This window comes from Aquarana catesbeiana, linkage group LG02 (genome assembly GCF_042186555.1).
Source record: "Aquarana catesbeiana isolate 2022-GZ linkage group LG02, ASM4218655v1, whole genome shotgun sequence".
Taxonomy (NCBI): domain Eukaryota; kingdom Metazoa; phylum Chordata; class Amphibia; order Anura; family Ranidae; genus Aquarana; species Aquarana catesbeiana.
The window spans coordinates 10,445,969-10,467,867 of record NC_133325.1 but is presented as its reverse complement, the minus strand read 5'-3'; the positions used below and the strand labels follow the sequence as shown (position 1 = coordinate 10,467,867).

At 47.3% G+C, this 21,899-nt stretch overlaps 1 protein-coding gene across 1 annotated transcript in view; it reads right to left on the bottom strand.

Moving 5' to 3' along the window:
- Positions 1-21,899, bottom strand: part of LOC141126623 (uncharacterized) — a 45,229-nt gene that overhangs the window by 5,310 nt on the left and 18,020 nt on the right. The window contains exons 6-12 of the mRNA XM_073612540.1: positions 18,856-19,065; positions 16,297-16,529; positions 13,961-14,549; positions 8,598-10,978; positions 8,442-8,516; positions 7,060-7,191; positions 6,676-6,786 (exon numbers count right to left, since the gene is read on the bottom strand). Of these exons, the coding sequence (XP_073468641.1) occupies positions 6,676-6,786; positions 7,060-7,191; positions 8,442-8,516; positions 8,598-10,978; positions 13,961-14,549; positions 16,297-16,529; positions 18,856-19,065 (3,731 nt within the window). The remainder of the gene's footprint in view (positions 1-6,675; positions 6,787-7,059; positions 7,192-8,441; positions 8,517-8,597; positions 10,979-13,960; positions 14,550-16,296; positions 16,530-18,855; positions 19,066-21,899) is intronic.

Here is a 21,899-nt window from a genome sequence, read left to right as displayed (position 1 = left end):
TCTCACCACAACTACTTCCTGTATCCGGGTGGATCATACCACCCTTCTCATAACAACTACTTCCTGTATCTGGGTGGATCATACCACCCATCTCACCACAACTACTTCCTGTATCTGGGTGGATTATACCACCCTTCTCACCACAACTACTTCCTGTATCTGGGTGGATTATACCACCCTTCTCACCACAACTACTTCCTGTATCCGGGTGGATCATACCACCCTTCTCACTGAAGTAGGAACGGGGGTCAGTTTATATGGCCATAGTTATGTGTGTAGTAAGACTGATTTAGAAATATATATCTACACTGTAGTCACTGTATCTGACACTCTTGACGTGTAGACACGAGTCGGTTCAGGAGTGTCCATTCTTTTCTGGCCAGAAAGATGGAATAAAATCTCCCATACCAGAGTTCTTTGTCCAATAATGTCATTACCGATATTCTGCTACTTTATCACCACAACTACTTCCTATATCCAGGTGGATCATACCTCCCTTCTCACCACAACTACTTCCTGTATCCGGGTGGATCATACCACCCTTCTCACCACAACTACTTCCTGTATCCAGGTGGATCATACCACCCTTCTCACCACAACTACTTCCTGTATCCGGGTGGATCATACCACCCTTCTCACCACAACTACTTCCTGTATCCAGGTGGATCATACCACCCTTCTCACCACAACTACTTCCTGTATCCGGGTGGATCATACCACCCTTATCATAACAACTACTTCCTGTATCTGGGTGGATCATACCACCTTTATCATAACAACTACTTCCTGTATCTGGGTGGATCATACCACCCTTCTCACCACAACTACTTCCTATATCCAGGTGGATCATACCTCCCTTCTCACCACAACTACTTCCTGTATCCGGGTGGATCATACCACCCTTCTCACCACAACTACTTCCTATATCCAGGTGGATCATACCACCCTTCTCACCACAACTACTTCCTATATCCAGGTGGATCATACCACCCTTCTCACCACATCTACTTCCTGTATCCAGGTGGATCATACCACCCTTATCATAACAACTACTTCCTGTATCTGGGTGGATCATACCACCCTTCTCACCACAACTACTTCCTATATCCAGGTGGATCATACCTCCCTTCTCACCACAACTACTTCCTGTATCCGGGTGGATCATACCACCCTTCTCACCACAACTACTTCCTATATCCAGGTGGATCATACCACCCTTCTCACCACAACTACTTCCTGTATCCAGGTGGATCATACCATGTTTTTTGCAGGACAAATTAGGGCTTTTTTGGGAAATAGTAATGGATCTCTCATGATTTTGTTTTATTATGAAAGAAAAAAAAGACCCAAAATGGTATAAAAATATAACTTTCTAATCTTTAGCTGTATATTTTTATGCCATTACCATGACCCACCACCGAAAAAAATCTGCAAAATAAGTTCTCCACCTCCTGACAGTCACAGCGATACCGCATATGTGTGCGATATTATATAGGAGGGCCAAGAAACAGCAGTATGCAAATCTGTCCCAACTAAAACACACCGACACCAAATATAAAACCTTTTCTTACCCAAAGCACACCGACCCCAATACTGCCACTGCCACACTAACAATGATACTGCCACTGCCACACTAACAATGACCCTAACTGCCACTAACACTGATACTGCCACTGAGACACTAACAATGACCCTAACTGCCACTAACACTGATACTGCCACTGACACACTAACAATGACCCTAACTGCCACTAACAATGATACTGCCACTGACACACTAACAATGACCCTAACTGCCACTAACACTGATACTACCACTGACACACTAACAATGACCCTAACTGCCACTAACAATGATACTGCCACTGACACACTAACAATGACCCTAACTGCCACTAACAATGATACTGCCACACTAACAATGACCCTAACTGCCACTAACAATGATACTGCCACACTAACAATGACCCTAACTGCCACTAACACTGATACTGCCACTGACACACTAACAATGACCCTAACTGCCACTAACAATGATACTGCCACTGACACACTAACAATGACCCTAACTGCCACTAACACTGATACTGCCACTGACACACGAACAATGACCCTAACTGCCACTAACAATGATACTGCCACTGACACACTAACAATGACCCTAACTGCCACTAACACACTAACAATGACCCTAACTGCCACTAACAATGATACTGCCACTGACACACTAACAATGACCCTAACTGCCACTAACAATGATACTGCCACTGACACACTAACAATGACCCTAACTGCCACTAACACTGATACTGCCACTGACACACGAACAATGACCCTAACTGCCACTAACACTGATACTACCACTGCCACACTAACAATGACCCTAACTGCCACACTAACAATGACCCTAACTGCCACTAACACGGATACTGCCACTGACACACTAACAATGACCCTAACTGCCACTAACACTGATACTACCACTGACACACTAACAATGACCCTAACTGCCACTAACACTGATACTACCACTGACACACTAACAATGACCCTAACTGCCACTAACAATGATACTGCCACTGACACACTAACAATGACCCTAACTGCCACTAACAATGATACTGCCACTGACACACTAACAATGACCCTAACTGCCACTAACAATGATACTGCCACTGACACACTAACAATGACCCTAACTGCCACTAACACTGATACTACCACTGACACACGAACAATGACCCTAACTGCCACTAACAATGATACTACCACTGCCACACTAACAATGACCCTAACTGCCACTAACACTGATACTGCCACTGACACACTAACAATGACCCTAACTGCCACTAACACTGATACTACCACTGACACACTAACAATGACCCTAACTGCCACTAACAATGATACTGCCACACTAACAATGACCCTAACTGCCAATAACAATGATACTGCCACACTAACAATGACCCTAACTGCCACTAACAATGATACTGCCACACTAACAATGACCCTAACTGCCACTAACACTGATACTGCCACTGACACACTAACAATGACCCTAACTGCCACTAACAATGATACTGCCACACTAACAATGACCCTAACTGCCACTAACAATGATACTGCCACACTAACAATGACCCTAACTGCCACTAACAATGATACTGCCACTGACACACTAACAATGACCCTAACTGCCACTAACAATGATACTGCCACTGACACACTAACAATGACCCTAACTGCCACTAACACTGATACTGCCACTGACACACTAACAATGACCCTAACTGCCACTAACAATGATACTGCCACTGACACACTAACAATGACCCTAACACTGACACACTAACAATGACCCTAACTGCCACTAACACGGATACTGCCACTGACACACTAACAATGACCCTAACTGCCACTAACACTGATACTACCACTGACACACGAACAATGACCCTAACTGCCACTAACAATGATACTACCACTGACACACTAACAATGACCCTAACTGCCACTAACAATGATACTGCCACACTAACAATGACCCTAACTGCCACTAACAATGATACTGCCACTGACACACTAACAATGACCCTAACTGCCACTAACACTGATACTGCCACTGACACACGAACAATGACCCTAACTGCCACTAACAATGATACTGCCACTGCCACACTAACAATGACCCTAACTGCCACTAACAATGATACTGCCACTGACACACTAACAATGACCCTAACTGCCACTAACACTGATACTACCACTGACACACGAACAATGACCCTAACTGCCACTAACAATGATACTGCCACTGACACACTAACAATGACCCTAACTGCCACTAACACTGATACTGCCACTGACACACTAACAATGACCCTAACTGCCACTAACACTGATACTGCCACTGACACACAAACAATGACCCTAACTGCCACTAACAATGATACTGCCACTGACACACTAACAATGACCCTAACACTGACACACTAACAATGACCCTAACTGCCACTAACACTGATACTGCCACTGACACACTAACAATGACCCTAACACTGACACACTAACAATGACCCTAACACTGACACACTAACAATGACCCTAACTGCCACTAACACGGATACTGCCACTGACACACTAACAATGACCCTAACTGCCACTAACAATGATACTGCCACTGACACACTAACAATGACCCTAACTGCCACTAACAATGATACTACCACTGACACACTAACAATGACCCTAACTGCCACTAACAATGATACTACCACTGCCACACTAACAATGACCCTAACTGCCACTAACACTGATACTGCCACTGACACACTAACAATGACCCTAACTGCCACTAACAATGATACTGCCACTGACACACTAACAATGACCCTAACTGCCACTAACAATGATACTGCCACACTAACAATGACGCTAACTGCCACTAACAATGATACTGCCACTGACACACTAACAATGACCCTAACTGCCACTAACACTGATACTGCCACTGACACACGAACAATGACCCTAACTGCCACTAACAATGATACTGCCACTGCCACACTAACAATGACCCTAACTGCCACTAACACTGATACTGCCACTGACACACGAACAATGACCCTAACTGCCACTAACACTGATACTGCCACTGACACACTAACAATGACCCTAACACTGACACACTAACAATGACCCTAACTGCCACTAACACTGATACTACCACTGACACACGAACAATGACCCTAACTGCCACTAACAATGATACTGCCACTGACACACTAACAATGACCCTAACTGCCACTAACAATGATACTGCCACTGACACACTAACAAATGATATGAACACTACCACTAACTGCCACCGATACCAACACTGACACATTAATACTAATACTGACACCCTAACACTGCCCCTAACTGCCACTAATATACTAAACACAGCCACACTACTACTGCCACTGATTTACTAACACTTTGCGGTTGCAATACTTTAAGTCCACAACAAAGACTCTCCAACATGTTCCTATTCAAGTAACATTCAGAAAGTAGCGATGAACCTGGGAATCCGTGGCACCACACCCCAATAATACATAGTGTATCGATTATAGGAAAAGGAGATTTTAAAAAGGTGTCAGGACACACACGCACGATTAAAATACATTTCTTTATTGTAGATAAGCATAAAAAATAGCATGTATATACTGTTAATATATGAAAACCAACAAGGAAAATCCAAGCATAGTATATATGCAGGTAACATTTGCTCGGCATGATCCGTAATTGTATGTACTTCTATACACATGGTCTGTTTACTTCTTTTTTCTTTTGTACTGCATTTTATACTTTTCAATAAAGCACTCCTGATTGTTAAAAAAAAAAAAAAAAAACATTTGCTCGGCATGTTTAGGCAAAATAGGTTTCCTCAGGAGCTTCAAAGCATTATATTACAAGGAATTCCAGGTTATAAATTGATAATCCCAGCAAGCCGTTTGGGCCCCTACACACACCAGGCCCACCCCAAAGATATTAGTGAACCATAGAGGGAGTAATTCAATGCAAGGACTGTCATTCAAATATTCCAAAGGGTGGACTACCAGGTGGACCACAAGCAGACCGAAAGAAAATTGTTATCGATTATAACCTGGAATTCCGTTTGTGCAATACGTAGTACTTTGAAACTCCTGAGGAAGCTTATTTTGGCGAAACATGTCGAGCATGCATATATACACCGTTTGGATATTCCTTGTTGGTTTTAATATTTAGCACCATTTACATGCTTATGTACAATAAAGAATTAGCTTTTTATCACGTGTGTGTCTCCTGGCACCCTTAAAATCCCCTTTTCCAAAAATCGATACGATGTTCCGAGTGGGTAGGGAAGCGCTGCCAACCCCCTTGTAACTGTGTGCAATGCATAAGGTTGTGGGCAATTTTTTCCAGTAAAAATTGGGTGAACACAGGTGGTGAGGAGGCGTCACATTCCCTCTTCATAGAATGTCAATCACCTTTGAAAAGAGATCTGAATGCTGATCACTTTTCAGAGGAGCGGTGGGTTTAGACACACATCTAAATCTATTCATAGGATTTTCTTTGTACCTCCCGTTCCTTAGCAGTGAAGATTTCAAGTATATCTGAATATAGATTATATATCTAAATCTGCAGCTGTGATGTGAAGCCCAGCAGAACACTGTTGGCTGGGACCACACAAAGACCAAAACGTCCATCACATCTGGACCTTCTAGGTGTTTGCGGGGTGCAGTGTATAGTAAGCCAAGGCTTCCAATGAGGTGAGCTTCATGGAGACCTTTGCCTTGGTCCAGCTTGGACCAGACGGCAGATTAGAAAACTGACTTCTACTTACATCTGGACCCCTCTGACCGGGCTTGGAGTGAGGCCCCCGAGGGCCCTGGCCGCTCACTCTCAGCTCTGTCATCCTCCTCAGGCTTCTACTCCAGCGGGACTGACAGTGAGAAGAGGAAGCGTCACAGAACCCGGCTTCAGTACTCTTCTTAAGAGCCTTCAGTTCTGATGCAAGCAGTGGGTGGGCTCTTGGGAGGAGTTATGCAAATATCAAACCAGCAGGAAGGAGGGGACAGCAAATTTAAAGCTTCATAGAAGTAATGGGATGACTTTAAACCCAGGACATGAAACCAGATTTTTACTTACATCTAGACCCCTGTAACCCAGCTTGGAGTGCAGCCCATGACGATGGGCCTGGCAGCTCAGAATCAGCTCCGTCCTCCTCTTCAGTCTCCATTGGCTCCGAATCCACAGAAACTGAAAAGTAAAAAGAGGGATCAGAAAAAGTCTACACTTAGTTCCAAGAACATGCAGCAAGTCCTGTGAAAAATTGACCAATGTGGATGGTGTGGCTTGGTTCCATGTTTAGAGGGGAAATGTTAATCTTCTGGAATTCATACACTGAACATCATTATCACAGGTATGAGACCTGGAGCCCCCAGAATACACCATTGTCCCTATAGAGGGCCAAAATGTACGACCCAAAACCAATCAATTGATGTTCTGTAAAGCAGGGAAGGTGAAAATTACCAATCAGATGATTGGTAAGTAGATTACTACCGGATCCTCCCGACCCAACCTGGAGCTCAATTCGTGATGGCTCTGACTGCTCACTGCCGGCTCCATACTCCTCAGCGTCCATGGGCTCTGACTCTGCAGGTACTGAGAGTAAAAAGAGAAATCAGAAGATGTCTACACTTAAAACCAGTAAGGTTAAAAAAATTCAGCTTACAAGGGCCATAAAATTGAAGGTCCACACCATGGAAGGTCCACACCATGGAAGGTCCACACCATGGAAGGTCCACACCATGGAAGGTCCACACCATGGAAGGTCCACACCATGGAAGGTTTATACATCAGAAGAGCTTCATAGTCACCTTTCCATGGTGGTCCATACCTCCTACCTACCTGTTCTAGTGCTGCAACTTTGGGGCATTCAATGCTTTACCATTTAAAACTTCTGGGAGTGTTTGATGTAACCTACGGGACACTGTGGCTTTTACCTCCAACCCCTGCATCATTACATGACTCAGAAGTGACAAAGGGGCCAGAGGGAGGACCCACCACACAGGACAGGCATTAGACACTCAAGAGAATGGAGGGGAGGTAGGAGACACAGGATACCGGAGAGGGGGGTATAATACCTCTTCTATTACAGAGAATGGAGGGGAGGTAGGAGACACAGGACACTGGAGAGGGGGGTATAATACCTCTTCTATTACAGGGAATGGAGGGGAGGTAGGAGACACAGGACACCGGAGAGGGGGTATAATACCTCCTTTATTACAGAGAATCTAGGGGAGGTAGGAAACACAGGACACCGGAGAGGGGGGTATAATACCTCTTCTATTACAGGGAATGGAGGGGAGGTAGGAGACACAGGACACCGGAGAGGGGGGTATAATTCCTCATCTATTACAGGGATTGGAGGGGAGGTAGGAGACACAGGACACCGGAGAGGGGGGTATAATACCTCTTCTATTACAGGGAATGGAGGGGAGGAAGGAGACACAGGACACCGGAGAGGGGGGTATAATTCCTCATCTATTACAGGGAATGGAGGGGAGGTAGGAGACACAGGACACTGGAGAGGGGGGTATAATACCTCTTCTATTACAGGGAATGGAGAGGAGGTAGGAGACACAGGACACCGGAGAGGGGGGTATAATACCTCTTCTATTACATGGAATGGAGGGGAGGAAAGAGACACAGGACACCGGAGAGGGGGGTATAATACCTCTTCTATTACATGGAATGGAGGGGAGGAAGGAGACACAGGACACCGGAGAGGGGGGTATAATACCTCTTCTATTACAGGGAATAGAAGGGAGGTAGAAGACGCCGGACACAGGAGAGGGGGGTATAATACCTCTTGTCTTGTGCCAAAAGTTCAAAGATGAAGAAGTACCTACCTGTGCCCTCAGAAGTTGTGGATGAAGTCTCTGCTGCCTCTCGCTGTGTGGCATTCGGAGATGGAGCAGAAGGTTCTGTAATGAAAATGCCAATTTACAAAAGAGCATAGTATTGAAAACAAATCAGACACCATTCTCAAACGATTTGATACTTACCGGGAAGATCGGTGCCATCTTCTTCATGCTGATCACAGATAGATTCCTCTTTGGAGACCTTCTCCTGGTCTCTGGGGACATGCGAGATCCACTCCTTCTCCTGTTCCTGGGGGACATGCAAGGTCCGCTGCAGTTCTGGGACACGAGACTCCTGTTCCTGAGAGACATGTAAGACTGGCTCTATTTCCTGCTCCCGGGGGATACGGGTCACCTTCTCCATCTCCCGGCCATGGGGGACATGTGACACCAGCTTCATATTCTGTTCTTGTGGGATATGTAAAAGCCGCTCCATCTCCTGGGAGACATGTGACACCAGCTTCATCTCCTGGAAGACATTCGAGGCTTGCTCCACCACCTGCGAGACCTTCGAGGCTTGCTCCACCACCTGCGAGACCTTCGAGGCTTGCTCCACCACCTGCGAGACATTCGAGGCTTGCTCCACCACCTGCGAGACATTCGAGGCTTGCTCCACCACCTGCGAGACATTCGAGGCTTGCTCCACCACCTGCGAGACATTCGAGGCTTGCTCCACCACCTGCGAGACATTCGAGGCTTGCTCCACCACCTGCGAGACATTCGAGGCTTGCTCCACCACCTGCGAGACATTCGAGGCTTGCTCCACCACCTGCGAGACATTCGAGGCTTGCTCCACCACCTGCGAGACATTCGAGGCTTGCTCCACCACCTGCGAGACATTCGAGGCTTGCTCCACCACCTGCGAGACATTCGAGGCTTGCTCCACCACCTGCGAGACATTCGAGGCTTGCTCCATCACCTGCGAGACATTCGAGGCTTGCTCCACCACCTGCGAGACATTCGAGGCTTGCTCCATCACCTGCGAGACATTCGAGGCTTGCTCCATCACCTGCGAGACATTCGAGGCTTGCTCCATCACCTGCGAGACATTCGAGGCTTGCTCCATCACCTGCGAGACATTCGAGGCTTGCTCCATCACCTGCGAGACATTCGAGGCTTGCTCCATCACCTGCGAGACATTCGAGGCTTGCTCCATCACCTGCGAGACATTCGAGGCTTGCTCCATCACCTGCGAGACATTCGAGGCTTGCTCCATCACCTGCGAGACATTCGAGGCTTGCTCCATCACCTGCGAGACATTCGAGGCTTGCTCCATCACCTGCGAGACATTCGAGGCTTGCTCCATCACCTGCGAGACATTCGAGGCTTGCTCCATCACCTGCGAGACATTCGAGGCTTGCGCCATCTCCTGCGAGACATGCGAGGTTTTCTCCATCTCCTGGGAGACATTTGAGGTTTTCTCCATCTCATGGTAGACACGCAACACCTGCTGCATCTCCTGTTCCTGGGGGACACACTGGACATCATTTGAGGCTTGCTGCATCTCCTGCTCCTTGGGGACACGAGACACCGGCTCCTGGGATACATGCAGCATCTGATTCATCTCCTGTTCCTGGGAGATATGTGACACCAGCTTCCCCTCCTGGAGGACATTTGAGGCTTGCTGCATCTCCTGGGGGACACATGGCACCTGCTGCATCTCCTGTTCCTGGGGGACACACTGGACATCATTTGAGGCTTGCTGCATCTCCTGGGGGGCATGTGAAACCTGTCGCATCTCCTGCTCTTTGGGGAAATGAGACACCGGCTCCAGCTCCTGGGATACATGCAGCATCTGATTCATCTCCTGTTCCTGGGAGACATGTGACACCAGCTTCCCCTCCTGGAGGACATTTGAGGCTTGCTGCATCTCCTGGGGGACACATGGCACCTGCTGCATCTCCTGCACCTGTGGGACATGTGACACCTGTTCCATTCCCTGCTCTTGGGGGACATGTGACACCTGTTCCATCCCCTGTGAGACATGCGACACCTGCATCATCTGCTGTTCCTGAGGGACATGTGACACCTGCTTCATCTGCTGTTTCTGAGGGACATGTGACACCTGCTTCATCTGCTGTTCCTGGGGGACATGTGACACCTGCTCCATCTGCTGTTCCTGAGGGACATGTGACACCTGCTCCATCTGCTGTTCCTGAGGGACATGTGACACCTGCTTCATCTGCTGTTTCTGAGGGACATGTGACACCTGCTTCATCTGCTGTTCCTGGGGGACATGTGACACATGCTTCAACTGCTGTTCCTGAGGGACATGTGACACCTGCTCCATCTGCTGTTCCTGAGGGACATGTGAGACTGGCTCCATCTCCTGGTCATGGGGGACTTGCAACACCTGCCGCATCTTCTGCTCCTGGGGGACATGCGAGACCTGCTCCATCTCCCGGGGGACATGTGACATCTGCTGCATCTCCTGCTCATGGGGGACGAGGGGCATTGACTGGGATGGCTCATGCCCAGATCTGAGTGTCACCTCTTCATCTGCCATGTGTCTCTGTTGAATGTGCCTGAAATACAGAAAAAAAAAAAAAAAACAGAAAAGAAAATATAACATTTGGGCTTAAATTACGCAAAGGTCGTAAAAAAGGTCTAAATAAAATAATGATGGAAATGTTAACTCGCACTAAACCTCCCAGCAGCTGCCCTGTAATTATACAAGTCTGGGGATGCTATCAGGGAAGTATGGGGGTAAATTTGGGTCATGCCTGGACTACACTAACTTCATGTGCCTGTCAACCCTTTTGCCTCGAAAAGTCAACAATGTCATCTCCAATTCTGAGCCTGGACATGGCTCAGGTCCTTCTTTCATTTACATGGCACAGCTCTTTATTCTAGCCTCTCCTCTCCAATACTCCAGAGATCTTGGTTAGGCATGGTCCTTCTATCACTCGCTGGGCCCAGCTCTTTATTCTAGCCTCTCCTCTCAAATACTGCAATGATCTTAGTTAGTTATGATCCTTCTTCCATTTGCAGGGTGCAGCCCTTTATTCTAGCCCAGCCATTCTCAACCTTTTCAACAAAGTGGAACCCTTGAAAATTTTCCGGTCTCAGGGAACCCCTGCTAAAAATATTAGATCTCATGATACATTCGTGTGACGGTCGCAAGGAAAAATGCTTTTTACACTTGTGGTCATTGGGATTAATTACCCCCTTACAGATAGCGATAAAGATCATTGGTTTCAGTGGAACTTATGAGAGGCAGAATTTTGCCCATCGCTCATGGAACCTCTAGCAACCTTTGGAGGAACCCCAGGGTTCCATGGAACCCTGGTTGAGAAACCCTGTTCTAGCCTCTCCTAACCAATACTAAAGAGATCTTGGTTAGCTCTGGTCCTTCCACTCGCAGGGCACAGCTCTTTATTCTACCTCTCCAATACTCCTGAGATATTGGTTAGTTAGGGTCCTTCTTCCATTTACATGGCACTGCTCTCTATTCTAGCCCCTCCTTTCCAATACTCCAGAGATCTTGGTTAGGCGTGGTCCTTCCTCCGTTTGCAGGACACAGCACTTTATTCTAACCTCTCCTCTTGAATACCCCAGGGTTTTGGTTAGGTATGGTCCTTCTTCCATTTGCAGGGCACAGCACTTTAGTTTAGCCTCTCCTCTCCAATACTCCAGAGATCTTGGTTAGGTAAGGTTCCGCTTCCATTTGCAAGGCAAAGCTCTTTACTTTAGCCTCTCCTCTCCAATAATCCAGGGTTCTTGGTTAGGTATGGTCCTTCTTCCACTCGCAGGTCACAGCTCTTTATTCTAGCCTCTCCTCTCAAATGCTGCAGAGATCTTGGTTAGTTATGGTCCTTCTTCCATTCACATGGCACAGCACTTTATTTTAGCTTCCCTCTCCAATACTCCAGAGATCTTGGTTAGGTCTGGTCATCTTAGAAATGTCCCTAATCACTCAGTCCTGCTTACAGAAGCATCTGCCCTTCCACTTCCCAAGACTGGAAAGTCCTAGTACCTTCCACAAGGAAATTCCACCATTGTACCCACCTGTGTGATATCGGAATCCACACATAACTTGGTTATGATTATCCACTACGTAGACTTTGATGTGCCCGTTTTACACTTCTAAATGTGAGTGTATTTTATATATTTTAAATCAGAATAAAAGAAGAAGTTTTTTAACAATCTGCATTTAGAGGCGCCCTTGTATTTTCTCTCTTACCCAGGAAATGCCCACACATCGCTGTGTCCTTCAAGACCAACATTGAGACAGAAGCTTGGACGTCTCTAAGACCCAACACCCAAACCCACGCCAAGTAATTTTGTATATGCAGGAATACAAAGACCTGTTCATTGAGGAGACAACCTCTCAACAAATGAATGGCAGAACATAGGAAGGCAAAGTCTACAGGCTGAGACTCAACGGTCTTCCTACCACCCTAAAGAAAAAGAATATTCTTTTGAGGACAGTGAGGTCACATTTTGGACAAACTGGTGGAAGAGGCGTTGAAGAGACCATCTATATCAGACTGGAATAATAATTTTCTGACCAGAATGTCAAACAGGGAGCTGTTTTAACATCTCTAACCCCATGACAACAACTCACACCTTCAGGAACGGACTAGAAGGACCAACACCTATGCAGACCCAAGGATGATCTCAATAGAACAGGGAGGGGTTCCACAACTCACACCTCCCATCCTGTTCCAAGGAAGAATCAACATCTCCACCTTCTTTGGTGATCGGATGAAGGTTCTACCAGGGTGGCTATAAAGGCTGGGATATCTTCCCTACACTCACTAGAGCTGGAGCTACGAAATGTCATCAACATTAAAGAACAAGTCCAGATTAATGTAGGGTAGAGATAACCTGACCTGGATGCCCAAGAACCTTCACAGACAGCCCAGATCTGGTCTATGGAAACAGAGTAAGGTTGTGTGTTGAGATGTAAGTGTGATTAGGCTCAGGCCCATCCTTAGCTATTTAGGTCAGATATTCCTTTATACAGGTCATGGGAATTAATTCCAGGTATGGATATCATTGTTGAATTCCAGGTATGGATATCTGTGCATGGGGGGAGGGGGTCGGGGGTCGCTCGCTCGGCATGGGCACCATTCTCCCAAGTGATACAAGCAGTATTTTAACTGGAAAAGGTGGATAGGCGAGGGTGGTGACATCATGATCTCCATCTCTTCCAATCAGAGAACACCTTGTATCAGTTGAGAAAAAGTACAAGGCGTCCTCAAAATAGCAGCAGTGCCGAGCAGTAAAGGGAGTAGCTAGTAGCAGCAGCTAATGTAGCATGTTTTTTCTTCCATAGGGGTTGGTCAGGTATGGAATTTGTGGACCAATGCAACTAAACAAAGATATCCATATCTGGAGTTCAGGTTTAACCTTCCATTGGCGGAGGTGAAAGCCAGCAATGTATTGCATATAATCTATGAGGGTTCTTCAAAAAGTTTCCGCACAAACTCAAATATAAAAAAGTGTGGACGTTTTTTGAAGACCCCTTGTACATCTTTATGAAAATTCATAAAAAGTCTTACATGGTGACGCCATAGTCGAAGGTGAGCTCAGTTCCCACGTCAATGTCTTCTTTGGCTATCAGCAGTATGACGGGGGTGGTGCCATTCTTCAGATATCTCACTTCGGGTTTGAGGTTTGGCTTCCTCTTGGAATGGTTTATTTTCCTGCCGTAGGTGGACAGTCCAGGGTGGCAGGGACACGGGACGTTTTGGGCGTCGATGCAAAGTCTCCGCTGGTGTTTCTTGTCCTTGAAAAAATACAAGTAGCACATCTCTCCTGGAGCAATGGAGTTCATAATCTCCTCCCCACGTTCGTGGCTCACCACGGGCCCATGGCAGTCACACACAAAGTCTCCTTTCTGGAAGGGTAGAGTAGTAATGACCGTCTCTCCTGTGTTCCCGGCTCGGTCCTCCACAATTGCAAGCCCTTTCCAGTCCTGGGACTCCACCAGCCTTTCTATTTCTTCAGTATGATCCACCTTCGCTCGATCCACGCTGGGCTTCCAGCTCTCCAGAATATCCGGGAGTCTCGGGGCATTGAACTTCCAGCCTTGTACCTTTATGTAGGAGCGGACCTGGTCTTCTGTTGGTGGCTTCCTTTTGAAACGTGCTAAAGATGTAGGAAAATGGGGGTCATTATTTATAACTTGATTGGTTTAAACTTTTTTTTTGTGTGAGCACTATCCCCCACTTCCCGTACCTCAACAAATTTCCAAGTTTTAAGGGTGAGGGCTGCTGGATTTTTAAAAGGTCTTCCTAGCTTTCTTAATGGTGACCTGCCCCATAGCTACCCAACTGCTCACTGACATATCAGCTCCTTCAATCAACCTTTTTCTTGCAAGTTATTGGCTCAGTTGTCTTGGGGAGGAAGGGTATAGGAGACCCAAAAACGGCAGTAAAAATCCCTCCATTAAAAAATAAAATAAAAATGGAGGTATTTGCTGAGTGTATTTGGCATTCAGAATGGGCGAATGTGACAGCTTCCTGCTGTCAATGGTTGATAAGGAAGCAGCAGGTGCCTGCACCAACCACTGACATCAACCAGGCATTCACTTACCATATATACTCGAGTATATACGGTACATGGCTGGAAATACCCCGCCAAGAGGCGGTGATAGGGGTCACTTCATTGTCCAAATATGGCCACATAACAATAACATTGTAGCAAATATAAATGTTGCCATATTTGGTCAATGATGTCACCTCTATCCCCACCCCTTCCCATATATTGCTGATGCTTTATAGCTTTAGGGTCCATCAGGTTCTTCCTTTCAGTGGGCATTGTGATTGACGCAGATCTAAAAATTGTTGGCCATCGATAAAGGGGCTTCCAGATTACGATAAGTTCCCCTTTCCCCACATACCCCCAACAACGATGGGCCAGGGTTGTGGGGAAGAGGCCCTTGAACTCATCAGCATGGGGACAAGGTGCTATGTGGGGGGGGGGGGGGGGGGGGAATACCACCTGGAAAGATACCACCCCAATGTTGGCACCTTGTCCCCATGGACAGGACACCTATGTGAGGGGGGGGGGGGCCGTCACCACCTGGAAAGATACCACCCCAAAGTTAGGTGTCCTGTCCATGGGAACAAGGTGCTATGTGAGGGGGGGGGGGGGTCACCACCTGGAAAGATACCTAGATACCTCCCCTATGTTAGGTGTCCTGTCCATGGGAACTAGGTGCTATGTGATGGGGGGGGGGGGGGGGGGCGTCATCACCTGGAAAAGGTACCACCCCTACGTTAGCACCTTGTCCCCATGGACAGGACACCTATGTGAGGGGGGTGTCACCACCTGGAAAGATACCTCCCCTATGTTAGGTGTCCTGTCCATGGGAACTAGGTGCTATGTGATGGGGGGGGTCATCACCTGGAAAAGGTACCACCCCTACGTTATCACCTTGTCCCCATGGACAGGACACCTATGTGATGTGGGGGTCATCACCTGGAAAGGTACCACCCCTATGTTAGGTGTCCTGTCAATGGGAACTAGGTGCTATGTGGGGTGGGGTCACCTCCTGGAAAGGGCATGTGGCCTGGTATATTTGCTAACGGGGGGCTGGGGGGACGGACACATTCCGTCCTTTCCTGACCTGCCATACTGCATCCTTGGATAAGGGTTTGGTAAATTATTTCAGAGTGGCCTTGTGTGGGGGTTCCCCATTCAAATCCATACCAGACCCTTTGGGCGGGAACCTCAAACCCAAAGGGCCTGGTATGAAAGAAAGCCTGAAAAAAAAAAGAAAACAAATGCGGCCATCTTGTCTACGGACTGTTCTGGGGTTTAGAGACACTTGAGCCCCGCACCGGAATGCCCAACCCATACACATGGGACCATATAAAAAGTTTCTTCTTACCGACGACATCATCCACACGCATTCTGTACTGCTGTCTCCTCCAACGCTTATAGCAGTACGAGCCGTGTGCTTTGGATATGTTGTTACAGGCCTTGATACCTGGGCCAGCACGGTTAATGCTGACAGGATAGAGATCTTCAGTCCTCTTAAAACACATCTCCTTCTCCTCCATGAGGGCCACGCCGGCACTATTGTCCTCACCTTCACCCCTCGGCCCCTGGAGGTCCACGCCCCTGAAATGAAAACCGGTGAAAGGGCGATCAGACCTCATTTCATGGTAAAGTTGTATTTAATGTATAACAAGAGGCCTGGTCACCCCAAAACCCAACCCATGGCCATGTGTGGCTGCATCACCACCACAGCACAGGGACCATGCACGGCATTCCAGAGATCCCTCTTCTCGCTCGGTAGTCCAGCCTCATAAAAGGAGGTCTGTAGCTCTGTACAGACCTGAGGCAGATTGTAGCTCCCGGTATCCGGTCGCTTTGAGTGGTCGGGGGATCACGTGATCACAATATCAATAAAGCTAATATGAATGCATTTCATTTGTAATAACTGTAATTCCTATAGTGATGTTCCGATTGGACCACAGCTATCACATGGTACCTGGGCCAATCACAGCACCCTGTACCATGTTATAGCTGCAGGCCAATCACATCACCCCATACCATGTTATAGCTGCAGGCCAATCACAGCACCCCATACCATGTTATAGCTGCAGGCCAATCACAGCACCCCGTACCATGTTATAGCTGCAGGCCGACCACAGCACCCCGTACCATGTTATAGCTGCAGGTCAATCACATCACCCCATACCATGTTATAGCTGCAGGTCAATCACATCACCCCATACCATGTTATAGCTGCAGGCCAATCACAGCACCCCATACCATGTTATAGCTGCAGGCCAATCACAGCACCCCATACCATGTTATAGCTGCAGGCCAATCACAGCACCCCGTACCATGTTATAGCTGCAGGCCGACCACAGCACCCCGTACCATGTTATAGCTGCAGGCCAATCACATCACCCCATACCATGTTATAGCTGCAGGCCAATTACAGCACCCCGTACCATGTTATAGCTGCAGGACGACCACAGCACCCCGTACCATGTTGTAGCTGCAGGCCAATCACAGCACCCCGTACCATGTTATAGCTGCAGGTCAATCACATCACCCCATACCATGTTATAGCTGCAGGCCAATCACAGCACCCCATACCATGTTATAGCTGCAGGCCAATCACAGCACCCCATACCATGTTATAGCTGCAGGCCAATCACAGCACCCCGTACCATGTTATAGCTGCAGGCCGACCACAGCACCCCGTACCATGTTATAGCTGCAGGCCAATCACATCACCCCATACCATGTTGTAGCTGCAGGCCAATTACAGCACCCCGTACCATGTTATAGCTGCAGGACGACCACAGCACCCCGTACCATGTTGTAGCTGCAGGCCAATCACAGCACCCCATACCATGTTATAGCTGCAGGCCAATCACAGCACCCCGTACCATGTTATAGCTGCAGGCCAATCACAGCACCCCGTACCATGTTATAGCTGCAGGCCAATCACAGCACCTCATACCATGTTATAGCTGCAGGCCAATCACAGCACCCCATACCATGTTATAGCTGCAGGCCGACCACAGAACCCCATACCATATTATACCTGCCGGCCAACCACAGCACCCCATACCATGTTATAGCTGCAGGCCAATCACATCACCCCGTACCATGTTATAGCTGCAGGCCAATCACAGCACCCCATACCATGTTATAGCTGCAGGCCGACCACAGAACCCCATACCATATTATACCTGCCGGCCAACCACAGCACCCCATACCATGTTATAGCTGCAGGCCAATCACATCACCCCGTACCATGTTATAGCTGCAGTCCAATCACAGCACCCCGTACCATGTTATAGCTGCAGGCCAATCACAGCACCCCGTACCATATTATACCTGCCGGCCAACCACAGCACCCCGTACCATATTATACCTGCCGGCCAACCACAGCACCCCGTACCATGTTATAGCTGCAGGCCAATCACATCACCCCGTACCATGTTATAGCTGCAGTCCAATCACAGCACCCCGTACCATGTTATAGCTACATTTCCTCTTAAATTTATAAACAAAATTGATTTTATTTGATATGTTTTATAACAGAAAGTAGAAAATATTGTTTACATTTCAAACTTCTTGGTCTTTTTTCATTTATTTAGCAAAAAATAAACCCCAGAGGTGGTCAAATACCACCAAAATAAAGCTCTATTTGTGGTAAAAAAAATGATAAAAATGTCATATGTGTACAGTGTTGTATGAATGTGCAATTACCAGTTAAAGTAGCGCAGTGCTGAATAGCAAAGAATGACTCGGTCATGAAGGGGGGTATTGAAAATACAGCCGAATATTACCGAGCCAATTAGCCCAAACTGCACACAGCGGTTTGGGGCTCCTTGGCCATCATCAGTGCAGTGTCCGGAACCCACAGCTTCCAACAATGAAGGCGATATAAAAAGTCATTATTATTCCACCAGCAACCAACCTGGAGGGTGAAGGGGTCCAATGTTTCTGCATCCTGCTCACCATAACAGCTGCCCGCACCAGGTTCGTCTCGGAGTTTTCGTACGCTCCCGGTTCAGAGGGTCTTAGGTGTCTTTTCAGCAGTTGTTTCACTTCATCGTTACACCCGGACAAGCAGCACTGTTCAAAGACTTTCCTCGCCTGCTGAAGTTTCACCACCGGAAGATGGAACCTACAAAAATTAAATACGTACCAATTTTGTTTTCTTCTGTACCGGTCTGAGGATAGGACATTACACATCAATGGATCAGCTAAGCTGCCTCCCCCCCCCCCCCCATAGATCCTCTATGGAGAAATTCCACCAATTCTGCTTCTTTAAAAACTTTGTCCTTCCATAAAACAGATAAGACCCCCCACAAGAAACCACCAACACCAAGATTTCCCCCAATTCCATTGCTATATCCATCCCTGCTTGGAAAACCAGGTTGCCGTTTTTAAAATATAAGTCATCATCGGTGGACAGGTTCTTCTTCCTTGTTCTCCTTGTAGGCCCTTCAACCACGCCAGATCTCACGAGTTTGTTATGGTTTATACATTGCTGTGGCAACCAAAAAAAACTCACATAGCTGAATCTATGGCAATGTTAAAAAAAAAAAAAAAAGTAATGAAGGAGGAAGGTGGGAGGAGAAAGAAGAAAGGAGGAGGAAGGTGGGAGGAGAAAGAAGAAAGGAGGAGGAAGGTGGGAGGAGAAAGAAGAAAGGAGGAGGAAGGTGGGAGGAGAAAGGAGGAGGAGGAAGGTGGGAGGAGAAAGGAGGAGGAAGGTGGAAGAAGGTGGAAGGGGAAAGAATGAAGAAGGAACGTGGAAGAATATAGAAGAAAGGTGAAAAGGAGAAAGGAGAAAGGAGAAGGGAGAAAGAAGGTGGAAGGAAAAAGAAGGTGGAAGGGGAAATAAGGAAGGTGGAAGGAGAAAGAAGGAGAAAGGGGAAAGGTAGAAGGAAGAAGGTGGAAGGAGAAAAGAAGGAAGGAAGGAAGGAAGGTGGAAGGAGAAAGGAAGGAAGGAAGGTGGAAGGAGAAAGGAAGGAAGGAAGGTGGAAGGAGAAAGGAAGGAAGGAAGGTGGAAGGAGAAAGGAAGGAAGGAAGGAAGGAAGGAAGGAAGGAAGGAAGGAAGGAAGGAAGGAAGGAAGGAAGGAAGGAAGGAAGGAAGGAAGGTGGAAGGAGAAAGGAAGGAAGGAAGGAAGGAAGGAGAAAGGAAGGAAGGAAGGAAGGAAGGAAGGAAGGAAGGTGGAAGGAGAAAGGAAGGAAGGAAGGAAGGTGGAAGGAGAAAGGAAGGAAGGAAGGAAGGAAGGAAGGAGAAAGGAAGGAAGGAAGGAAGGAAGGAAGGAAGGAAGGAAGGAAGGAAGGAAGGAAGGAAGGAAGGAAGGAAGGAAGGAAGGAAGGAAGGAAGGTGGAAGGAGGAAGGAAGGAAGGTGGAAGGAGAAAGGAAGGAAGGTGGAAGGAGAAAGGAAGGAAGGTGGAAGGAGAAAGGAAGGAAGGAAGGAAGGAAGGTGGAAGGAAGGAAGGAAGGAAGGAAGGAAGGAAGGTGGAAGGAGAAAGAAAGGAGGGAAGATAGGAAGGAAGGTGGAAGGAGAAAGAAGGAAGGTGGAAGGAGAAAGGAAGGAAGGTGGAAGGAGAAAGGAAGGAAGGTGGAAGGAGAAAGGAAGGAAGGTGGAAGGAGAAAGGAAGGAAGGTGGAAGGAGAAAGAAGGAAGGTGGAAGGAGGAAGGAGAAAGAAGGAAGAAGGAAGAAGGAAGGAGGAAGGAGGAAGGAGGAAGGAGGAAGGAGAAAGAAGGAAGGAGGAAGGAGAAAGAAGGAAGGAGGAAGGAGAAAGAAGGAAGGAGGAAGGAGAAAGAAGGAAGGAGAAAGAAGGAAGGTGGAAGGGGAAAGGTGAGAGGAAAAAGAATGAAGGTGGGAGGAGAAAGAATGAAGGTGGGAGGAGAAAGAAGGAAGAAGGAAGGTGGAAGGTGGAAGAAGATAGAAGAAAGGTGAAAGGAGAAGGAAGCAGAAAGAAGGAAGGAGAAAGAAGAAAGGTGGAAGGGGAAAGGTGGAAGGAGAAAGAAGGAAGGTGGAAGGAGAAAGGTGGAAGGAGAAAGAAGGAAGGTGGAAGGGAAAGGTGGAAGGGGAAAGGAGGAAGGTGAAAGGAGAAAGAAGGAAGGAGAAAGGAGAAAGGAGGAAGGAGAAAGGAGAAAGGAGAAAGGAGAAAGGAGAAAGGAGAAAGGAGAAAGGAGAAAGGAGAAAGGAGAAAGGAGAAGGGAGAAAGAAGGTGGAAGGAGAAAGAAGGTGGAAGGAGAAAGAAGGAAGGAGAAAGAAGGAAGGAGAAAGAAGGAAGGAGAAAGAAGGAAGGTGGAAGGGGAAAGGTGGAAGGAGAAAGGAGGAAGGTGGAAGGAGAAAGAAAGAAGAAAGAAAGAAGAAAGTAGTAAGAAGAAGCTGTTCCCAAGAACCTACAAATCACACAAGATCCTGCAGTTTATACAATAGAGCCTCCCTTAAAGGCTCTGGTGACAGCCCAGCCAGAAGATATCTGGGAGGCACTGTCTACATCACCAGGTCCTTGGAAAAGTGGAAAGTGAATTACAAAAAAAAAAAAACACAGGGAAGGGAAGAGAGCAAGGAAAGGGAAGGAAGAGAGCAAGGAAAGGGAAGGAAGAGAGAAAGGGAAGGAAGAGAGAAAGGGAAGGAAGAGAGAAAGGGAAGGAAGGAAGAGAGAAAGGGAAGGAAGGAAGAGAGAAAGGGAAGGAAGGAAGAGAGCAAGGGAAGGAAGGAAGAGAGCAAGGGAAGGAAGGAAGAGAGCAAGGGAAGGAAGGAAGAGAGCAAGGGAAGGAAGGAAGAGAGCAAGGGAAGGAAGGAAGAGAGCAAGGGAAGGAAGAGAGCAAGGAAAGGAAGAGAGCAAGGAAAGGGAAGAGAGCAAGGAAAGGGAAGAGAGCAAGGAAAGGGAAGAGAGCAAGGAAAGGGAAGAGAGCAAGGAAGGAAGGGAAGGGAAGAGAAGAAAGAAGTGAAGGAGAGAGAAAGTAGGAGAGTGAAAGAAGAAGAT